The following is a 10,812-nucleotide window of genomic DNA, read 5'->3' as shown; positions in this document are numbered from 1 at the left end:
TATGTTGTGAACTTCCCTAAGATATACGGATAATGCAACATTCGAGAGAAAACCGTGCAGGGTAGCAAATTCTATGGCAGTAACTGCAAAGCCATAAACTACACAAGCACTGACTAGGAAATTGACTGGCAAGGTCAAAGACAGGGAGGCCCTGGTTTAAATCCTTACTTGGCCATGGAGCCCATTAGGTGATGCCTGGTGAATCTCATATACTTAGCCTAGCCTGACTCTTGAGTGCTGTGAGGGAAAAATTAAAAACCTGGGGAGGGGTGTGGAGGTGAGGAGAGCTTATGTAGGCTGCTCTGGACTCCTTGGGGAAACAGCAAAATACAAAAATGAAATAAGTAATTCATTGTGACTCATACAGTTTCATAATAACAATTTTTAATTTTTTTTAATTAGCATATGTGTCAGATCTCTTGAAAACAATAGTTCTCAAATCATCATGCGAGCAAAGGTGATCATCAACAGGATAATAAATGATTAAAGTTAATGCTTTAAAAGTACTTGACCATTATTTTACCAGCTAACTGCTTCCCTTTTTATGGGTCTGATACCACCCCCACAGGCATGTTCAGGTTGAGGAAAAGACCAGTGGCTTATGACAGCCTTGCAATGGAGTCCAGAGATGTTCCTATTTTGCAAGTAAAATTTGCCCGCCTCCACAGCGCACCTTGGCAACACGTGGTCACTTTCTGCTGATGACAGTTTTCAGTTTCCTCAACTATGCTATGTGGGTCTACTCTGAGTAAAGGTTACGGTAATTGAATACCAAGTCTGGGCAAGTTCCAGGAGAAGGTCTGCTTAACTGGCAAGGGACAGAATGTATAAGCCAAATGAGTACTTCAGCACTCTCCCCTGTGCCCTAACATTTACTAAATGATTCTCCCTACACCCACGTGATCCTCAAAGCGCAAGCCAACAATCTCAGCCCTCTCTAATTCCTCTGGATAAAAGCTGAGGTGTATCTGTGTGCCTGGTAGGCAGTCACCTAATTACAACATTTTATATGCCTACAGTTACAGATGTAGATGTCAATGGCCATTACATTACAATACAACATGAACACAAATCACAGATGTAGATATACAGTTGCTAATTCTCACAGTTTGGAATTAAATTTTCTTATCCCTTATACGACGCCTATGCTTGATTATACGCCTGCTGAAATTCACAGATTTGTTTTCGTACATCAATATAATTTTTTTAAATCTTGCACAACTGAAATTAATATCATTGTCCTTCTGGTGTGTGATTAAACTACGACGGCTCTTCTGATGAGGAAGAACATACAAAAGCGAAAAACTTTGGCGGAAAACCAGGACGTTAGTCTACTTCAATAGCCCATGGTTTATAGGTCCCAGGCTTGTCCTTTGGAATCTAAAAATGAGAGAGAGAAACAGAAGGGATATTCTTATGTGCAATTTCATATTAGAAAAGAAAGGAAAATCAACCAATATAAAACTTGTTTTAATGAGAGGAAAGCTACAGTGCATTGAAACATGTGAGGTACGAGTTTATATCGCTCTGTACATACTTCAGCCATTGAATCACTGTAGTTTAGTTTTTTCCTCTCTAACAGAACTTTTTTAGACATCACTTTGCAAGCGTCCATACCTGCATGCTATATAGGCAGCACAAACAGTTATTATTATTTATTATTTATTTATTGAACTTGTTAATCACTTTATCTTGCTCAGGGCAAACCAAAGCGACTTACAATTGTGAAATTGTTCACACACACATACAGGGGGGTGTCTTCTGGCTAGTGTACGTTAGTTTATTTGCCCCCACGCCTTTCAATACCCCATTATACTTCTTTCTCCCTCCTGTGAGTTTATTGATATACTGGAAGCCCAACAGCAAAGGATACCCAGAGGCTTCCTCCATTGTGCGATGTTGTTGTTTAGTCGTTTAGTCGTGTCCGACTCTTCATGACCCCATGGATCAGAGCACGCCAGGCACTCCTGTCTTCCACTGCCTCCCGCAGTTTGGTCAAACTCATGTTCGTAGCTTCGAGAACACTGTCTAATCATCTCGTCCTCTGTCGTCCCCTTCTCCTTGTGCCCTCCATCTTTCCCAACATCAGGGTCTTTTCCAGGGAGTCTTCTCTTCTCATGAGGTGGCCAAAGTATTGGAGCCTCAGCTTCAGGATCTGTCCTTCCAGTGAGCACTCAGGGCTGATTTCCTTCAGAATGGAGAGGTTTGATCTTCTTGCAGTCCATGGGACTCTCAAGAGTCTCCTCCAGCACCAGAATTCAAAAGCATCAATTCTTGTGCAATGTAGTCAGCTTCATAACTGCATATTTATTTTCTTGTGGTGAGGCACTCTGAATATGCTCAGAGCCTGCCTGCTCTGGCACCAGGCACACAGGAAACACCACACAATTTCATTTATTGAATGAGGCATGGTTGGGGGAGAGCACCATTTTGACTTTTGTCTCAGCAGCAAAATGTTTTGGAGCGGCCTTGAGGGGGAGCCATTAGAAGCAGGAAGGGAGACACTTCCTGCAATGTCTTTTTCAAACCAGGGATCATATATCTCTATTACTATGAGGTATAAAAAATGATTTTAAAAAAATCTTTTAAACTGTTATGCATATTAAGGACCAAACCTGTACATACCTACACATGCCTATACAAACTCAGAACAGAAGTACGGTAAATCTCAGTGAGTTCTATGGGGCTCACTCCCAGGAAATTAGCTACAGGTTTACAACCTTGATGTCAAATATTTCCAAGAGCAGCTTTTGAAAGTTATTTTGCAATTATAGTTTTCTGACATGCCCGCTCCCCGCCTTTCCTATTGAAAATGTTAAGTAATAATAATTATTCTTATTATATAGTATAATATGGCGCAAAATCGTGAGTGGCTGGACCTGACTGTCCTTGTGCGGCATCTTGGACTCTGGAAGCAACTAAGGTGAAGGGTGCGATAGGAATTTTGAGGTCTTAGATGTACGGAAATGTTCATAAATGTACTAACCAAGCACGTACCTAGATCAGCACAGGAAGACCGACCTGGAACCATTTTGATTCCTAAACTGAGCAAATGTTTCCTCTGCAAGGTCAAAGTGGGAAACCTCCCCATTGTCTCTTTCCTCACAAATCCTGTCTTAAGGGCACATTTAAGATATGAATAGGGTGTGAGCCTGTGACATGGCCCAGGAACTAAGTATTTATCATTACAAAAGACTGGCCAGGCTACCCAGGCAATCCAATCAAGTAACCTGCCAGACAGGAGATAAACAAGGACAGGAGAAAAACAACATTCAAATTTCTGTTTTAAGACCACCTTTTCTGTGATATGGTATTGTTATGTAGTGTAGTTTCACCCTGGGCCAACAGGGGGATACTGTATATAGTTTTCACTCAGGTCTGTAGATAGTTTTCACTCAGGTCCGCAGCAGTTATTTTAGGCGGGAACTCTGGGCTGTTGTGGTTACAATGTTGACAGCCGGCTGCCTATAAATACAGGCCGGCTGAGCTGTTCGCAGTCAGTTCTATTCCAGCTTACCATAATAAAGAGCTACTTGAAGAAATCGCTGTGCCGGCTGCTATGTCTTTTTTTTTTTTTTTTTTAATAATATTTATTAAGATTTTCAAAAAAAGAAAAAGAGAAAATACAGAAAGCAAGAATTAAAATACGTTCATAGCCTTATTTTCATATATTCACTTTCTGGGACTCCCCCCTTCCCCCACCCCTACCGTATTCCTTTTTCATATTGTTGGCTCCACAAGCTCTCAGTTCTAATTAAAAACTTAATTTGTTTAAACCATTATTCGAATTTAAAATTTCTACACTCCACATCAATACCCTTAATAAAACACAAAAAATTTCTTTCCCAGGGCCCACCCCATTTTCATTCCACAATTTCCCTTTTTTTAATAATAAAAACACCCCACATAATAAAAGTATCAGAAATAAGAAATAAAGAGTATAATAGATGAGACAAAGCCAGTTCAAAAAAAGAAGTTAACAAGCCTTTGGATTGTAGTTCTCCCCCCCTGTCCCCGGTTTAATTTCCCCCTGACCACCAAACCATGTTATCCGCCTGGGATTCTTACAATCCATAAATCACCTATTTCCCCCAACTCCTTGCTGGTTTTTTCTTTTTTTCTTTTTTTTTCCCTTTCATAATCATTTTTAAAACACTTAACTTCAGATCTTTAATAAAGCTCCCCCCATTGTTCTTTCCAAATTGTAGTCCAGTTTCCTCTTGTTCCGCTGCTGAAACGTTCTAATTCAGAAGCTTAGTAAGTCTGCAGGGATTATTGTTATTCAGGAACAAAAACTTGCGTTCAGTCCCTTCCTTTCTTCAATAGAAAATTCTATTGTCTCCTTTAGCTGAACACCCTGTAGACAAAATATTATTTCCGTTTCGCAGCTTTCCCAGAAGATAACCAGTCCTGTAAAATTCCAATGGTGTTTTTTTTTCACTTACGACCATCTTTGTAATGTCCCGAAACTCCTCTAGGGGGATTGTTATAACTTTGTCTTCTCTAGTCCAAAAGTCCGATTGTTATCCATGTTTTCGCCATTTTGTATCCAAGTTTTAACAAGTTGTAGCAAATTGTAACAAATTTAGCCAGCAAAGTTCTCATAATAAAATCCTCTCTACTTTCCGACTTTGACAGCTACTTTGACAGCTGTCAAAATCTCCGACTCTTTTCACCAGGCTCTCTCTTCAATCACCCCGGTTCCCAGGGGGGGGGGGTTACGTTTCTTCTCCCTCAGTTCATCCTCCAGCACAGTTCTTATAATTCCCCATCGTGGAATTCTTAGTTTTTATCAGCAATACAAATCTTTTTGGACCTTGGTTGCCCCGTCCTTGTCTTGAAAGGTTTACAATAGGGGGGGGGACTGACTTCCTTTTTGGATCCCCCCCCGCTCGTATCCAATTCAAAAAGAAATTCTTTTTTTCCTCCTTTTAAACCCAGTTTCCAAATTACTCACGGGTTGTTGTCTAAAAGTCCGAATTTTCAATAGAAGAAGTCAGCGCTCTCCGCCGGATGGCATGCGGCTGCGCTCGGCAGGGATAGCAGAGGACTCAAAGCACCACGCTTCTCCCCGGCACCCGATCCGTAGCCTTTAAAAAGGCTCCTTCACGAGTCGGGAGGGCGCTAGCGGTGCCAGCCGAGTCTCCATGTCCACGACCCTCGTGGCCGTGGTTTTTAAGGGTCCCCGCATCGCCGGTGCGGTAGGACCCAGCCCCTGCCGAGCAGGCTCCCTCCGGAGCTCGGAGGGAGTCCGCCATTCGGCGATGGCGCCAACCCGGAAGTCCGGCTGCTATGTCAACCCACTATTTAACACTGGCGACGAGGGTGGGATTGATGGACATCAGAGCACAGCCAGATGCGGCCAGCCTCTGAACTGAGCAGAATCACTGAGCTGAATCACAGAGCGAAATCACTGAGCGAAATCACTGGGCAGAACCAATTCAGAGCTGACTGTTCTGGCTAGAGCACTGTGTTCCATCCATCGCCCTTCACGCCGGCATCGGAATCATGGCTTCACTTGTGCCTCTACCGCCGTTTGCGCCAGCCTCTGAATCATGGGACTCCTACCTCGCTCGGTTCGACTGCTACCTCCAAGCCAACGAGCTGACAGAAGTATCACAGGAGCGGAAGCGGGGCCTATTCCTCAGCCTCTGTGGGCCTGAGGTGTTTGAGACGGCCCGAGCGTTGGTTGCGCCTGAAGCAGTCCAGGCAACACCATGGGACACGATCCAAGAGAAGCTCCGCAACCACTACGCACCAAAGCCGTCCAAGATTGCTGCCCGCCATGCGTTCTACCACCGGAACCAGGCAGAGGGGGAGTCAATCAACAACTACACCACCGCCCTGCGACAGGCTGCAATGCACTGTGAGTTCCGAGACTTAGACGATGCCCTGATGGATCGAATCGTCTGCGGGGTCCGGGACATCCATCTGCAACGGCGCCTCCTAGCCGAGCCAGACCTCACGCTACAGAAAGCCATTGAGGAGGCTGTGGCCTCAGAAGCTGCTGAACGCTCCGCCCAGGAGATCCGCAAGTCCAGCAGCCCGCGTCTTGCTAGGGCGCCAGTTCCGGTGCATCATGAAGAGGCCAGCAGTGAGGAGGCATCCTCCAGTGAAGACGAGGACGTGCACCAGACAAAGCGGGAGCGCAGGAAGTTCCAACAGAAGTCCAAGGGCCAACCGGAATGTGCTGGCTGCGGAGGCAACCATTCCCGTGCCAAGTGTCGATTCAGAGACGCCATCTGTAGGAAGTGTTCCAGAAGGGGCCACATCGCTAAGGTCTGCCGATCGGCTCCGTCTGACACCCCCCCTTCATCGATTCGCAAGTCCAAGTCTTCACTCCAGTCTGCCAAGGAAAGTTGTTTCGCTCTCACCAACTGCCGCTGCCCGTCTGGAACCACGATTGGCCAAACCGACTCGCCTACGCGACGCAAGCTGAACGTCACGGTGCTCATTGAAGGAGCTCCATGTGACATGGAGATCGACACCGGGTCTGCCCTGTCCATCGTGTCATGGAGCACCATCAAAAGACTGGTACCCAGAGTGTCCAAAAGGCAACTCGACTCTCACCGCGTACACCTGAGAGACTACCAGGGAAACGACATTCCCGTGGTAGGCGTTGGCCGGTTCCGGATCGCCTTCAAGGATTTTTCGGGCCTGCTCCGGTTGGTGGTGGTCGAAGGTCAGCGGCCAAGCCTCCTAGGGCTAGACTGGTTTGATGCCCTCGGCCTGGAAGTCACCGGCATCAACTGCATCTCTAACGCAGAGACTGAGGGTCTGGTCAAAGACTTTGCCGAGGTTTTTGACGGCACCTTGGGCCAATATACAGGTACGCCCATCTCCTTTAGCCTTGATCCACAAGTCGCCCCCATCAAGCTAAAGCCACGCCGGGTTCCCTTTGCTCTCAAGGCTAAGGTGGATGAACAACTGGACAAACTGATCGCCCAAGGAGTTTTGGAGCCGGTTGACCACGCAAAGTGGGAAACCCCCATCGTCACGCCTGTCAAGCCAGATGGGTCGGTGAGAATCTGCGCTGACTACAAGTGCACGATCAACAAGGCACTTCAGCAGCACGCTTATCCGGTTCCTGTTGTCCAACACCTGCTGCATTCCCTGGGTGAGGGTAAGGTCTTCGCTAAGCTGGACCTTGCCCAAGCCTATCAACAACTGCCAGTCGATGATGCCACTGCTGAAGCCCAGACGATCGTCACCCACCGGGGGGCTTTCCGTTGCCGCCGGTTGCAGTTCGGGGTGAGTGTGGCTCCTGGCATCTTCCAAAGCCTTATGGAGCGTCTCCTGCAAGGGCTTCCGGGCGTGGAACCATATTTTGATGACGTCTTGGTGTCTGCAGACTCACACCAGCAGCTGTTCGAGCGCCTCCGTGCCGTGCTGACCAGGTTCCAGGAGGCCGGGCTCAAGGTAAAGAGGGAGAAGTGCCAGATCGCCGTTCCACAGGTAGAGTTCCTGGGCTATCTTATCGATGCCTCCGGTCTTCATCCAACCACATCCAAGATCCGCGCTATCCAGCAGGCCCCCACCCCAAAGAACAAAACGGAGTTGCAGGCATTCCTGGGGCTGCTGAACTTTTATAACATGTTCCTGCCCCACAAAGCCACAGTGGCTGAGCCTCTTCACCGACTCCTTAGCACTAAGACGCCTTGGGCCTGGGGTCATCGGGAGACGGCGGCCTTCAACGCGGTCAAGGCTCTCCTTTCTTCAGACAGTGTGCTGGTACAGTACAGTGAATCCAGGCCGCTGGTCCTTGCCTGCGACGCCTCACCTTTTGGCATCGGTGCTGTCCTTAGTCACCGTTTTCCAGATGGAAGAGAAGCACCGCTCGCCTACTTTTCCAGGACACTATCTCCGACGGAACGGAATTACAGCCAGCTCGACAAGGAGGCATTGGCACTTGTGGCTGGAGTGAAGAGGTTCCATGAATACCTCTATGGCAGGACTTTTGACCTCATCACTGACCACAAGCCACTCCTGGGCCTCCTCGCCGGTGATCGTCCAACTCCACCGGTCCTCTCACCACGCATGCTGCGATGGACTGTTTTCCTGGCTGCCTACCACTACCGGCTCATCCATCGCCCGGGGAAATCGATGGGCCATGCCGACGCCCTCAGCCGTTGCCCTCTTCCAGCATTTGTGGAAGACCCGGCTCCAGCTTCATCGCTCCTTCTGATTGAGGATCTTCCGGCAGCGCCTGTATCGGCTGCCACTGTGGCCTCCGCATCTGCCCAGGATCGCACCATCAGCCGGGTGCTCAACTGGGTGTGGAGGGGGTGGCCACAAGGGCCTTTTGCATCGGAGTTCCAGCCCTTCGCAACCAGACAACATGAACTCTCAGCTCATCGTGGCTGCCTGCTGTGGGGAGACCGCGTCGTGATTCCCCAGGGACTCCGTCAGCGCGTCCTGGAGGCTCTGCACGTTGGCCACCCGGGAATTGTCAAAATGAAGGCGTTGGCTCGGTGTTACGTCTGGTGGCCTAATATGGACGATGCCATCACTGCCTGGGTGTCCGCCTGTCAAGCGTGCCAGGAGTCGAGGCCTGCACCACCGGCAGCTAAGGGACACACCTGGGAGACGCCAAAGACACCCTGGTCGAGGGTACACATCGATCTGGCTGGCCCCTTTCACGGCCGGACCTTTATGGTAGTGGTGGACGCCTATTCCAAATGGCTGGAGGTCGCCCTGATGCCCTCCACCACTACCGAAGCTGTCATCCGGGTGCTGCGAGGCCTGTTTGCAACGCATGGGTGTCCTGATGTCCTTGTCTCTGACAACGGACCGCAGTTCACGTCAGGCACGTTTGAGCGGTATCTTTTGGGACTGGGCATCCGCCATGCCCTAACGGTACCTTTTCATCCATCCAGCAACGGGCAAGCGGAAAGAATGGTGCGCTCGACAAAAGAGGCACTGGCGCGCCTGGACCGGGGAGACTGGCATGAGCGGGTCGCCGAATACTTGTTCGTGCAACACATCACCCCTCATGCGGCCACAGGGAGGAGTCCTGCTGAACTGCTTATGGGCCGCCGCCTCAGGTCACCGCTCGACCGGCTACACCCAGACTTTGCCGTGGCTGAACCCCCAGGCTGTGCCAACGCACCACGGTCATTTGTCCCAGGAAACCAGGTCTTTGCCCGGAACTATGTGGGGGACATCCCTTGGGTGCCAGCCACAGTAGTGGGAGTCACTGGACCTCGCTCGTACCAGGTGGCACTCGAAGACGGACGCTTGTGGCGACGGCACATAGACCAGCTTAGGCGCAGGGTTGGGGACTTGGACACTACCGAGGTGCCCCCAACTGCGCTTGCGGCTCCAGAAGAGACACGTACAGATGGCGAGGCCCCACCTACACCTCCCTCACAAACTGCCAGCGTGGAGCCGAACCAAGCCGTTTCAGAACAGACTCAGACCACTCCACTTGCGGAGGCTCCACCCACAGCAGCGGATCCAGGGGAGTTGGTTCCAACGCCACCTAGGGTCGCACCACAGCCTCAGCGAGAACTGTGTGGCCCTCCGGACTTGGCTACCAGTCCCCGGCGGTCTGGCAGAGTTTCCAAGCGCCCAACTTATTTAAAGGACTATGTTGTTGGACAGGTATCACTGTTGGTCTAAGTATGGGAAATGTAACCGATATGCTTTTGTGCTTAATTGAACCATTACGCGTAGTGCTGTATATAAGGAAACCATTACGATTGTAACTAACGCCTTATCTCGGTGGGGAGGGGTGTTATGTAGTGTAGTTTCACCCTGGGCCAACAGGGGGATACTGTATATAGTTTTCACTCAGGTCTGTAGATAGTTTTCACTCAGGTCCGCAGCAGTTATTTTAGGCGGGAACTCTGGGCTGTTGTGGTTACAATGTTGACAGCCGGCTGCCTATAAATACAGGCCGGCTGAGCTGTTCGCAGTCAGTTCTATTCCAGCTTACCATAATAAAGAGCTACTTGAAGAAATCGCTGTGCCGGCTGCTATGTCAACCCACTATTTAACAGGTATGATGTATCTGAGGGGTGGTCTTAGGTTACACCCCTTCTGTGATGTATGTATGATGTTTCTGGGGGTGGTCTTGATCTGCAGGGTGGCAATTTCAAAAGTCTTTATAAGGCCTTGCACACCATTTTTCTGGGTCCTCCTCTTTTCCTGCGTGTGAGGGGAGCACCCTGTTGCAACAGATCAATAAAGATCAAGCTTACTAGCGGCTTTGCTTCTCAATATTCTCTGGTTGGCTCTGTTATTCTCTCCTACCAATAGGGAACCTATGTAAGGACTCTATATGGGCTCTTGGATACCCCATAAGGGAAAAGGGCAATTTTTGTTTACAACAAGGGGAAGGGTAGGATTCTGGTTATATCCCAGGACTGAAGTTTGTATCTTTTGGAGCAGGACTCTAACTCACAATACTGCTCCCTAGTGCTTTATTTTGCACCTTTCAAGTAGTTGAAGCACTTACTGTCCGATTGTTGTGGGCATCTGGATATTCCAAGGGGGCCACAGGTGAAAAATGTATAAATGGGGAGGGGGCACAGTACGAGGCTAGGAGGCCACATATAAATAGGGGGCCACAAAGGGAAGTGAGCATTGAAGTAGGGGAATACTTTTTTTAAAAAAATAAAAAATCCTGATTGACTGGCTATCCGCTTGGCCAATCACAAGCGGATAAGAGGGCAGCTCACCAGGGCCTATTGCTCCTTTTTGTCCCGCTTTTTCTTCGAGCAGTCCTGGTTTGTTTCTTGCAAGAGAGGGCGATCGCTGAGGCTCCTGTAGCGCCTCAATCCAGAACTCCCAGGTCAGGTACGGGTGGAG

The 10,812-nt window shown here is 49.0% G+C and overlaps 1 protein-coding gene across 1 annotated transcript in view; it reads right to left on the bottom strand.

Moving 5' to 3' along the window:
• Positions 1-362: 362 nt before the first annotated feature.
• Positions 363-10,812, bottom strand: part of LOC308482481 (aldehyde oxidase 4-like) — a 70,338-nt gene continuing 59,888 nt past the window's right edge. Inside the window, exon 35 of the mRNA XM_081015580.1 lies at positions 363-1,380. Coding sequence (XP_080871706.1) covers positions 1,327-1,380 — 54 coding nt within the window. The 3' untranslated portion in view covers positions 363-1,326. The remainder of the gene's footprint in view (positions 1,381-10,812) is intronic.

This window comes from Podarcis pityusensis, assembly GCF_964106645.2.
Source record: "Podarcis pityusensis genome assembly, chromosome: 1".
NCBI classification, from domain to species: Eukaryota; Metazoa; Chordata; class Lepidosauria; order Squamata; family Lacertidae; genus Podarcis; species Podarcis pityusensis.
Note: the sequence above shows the minus strand (reverse complement) of the source record. Positions and strands in the feature narration are given on the sequence as shown.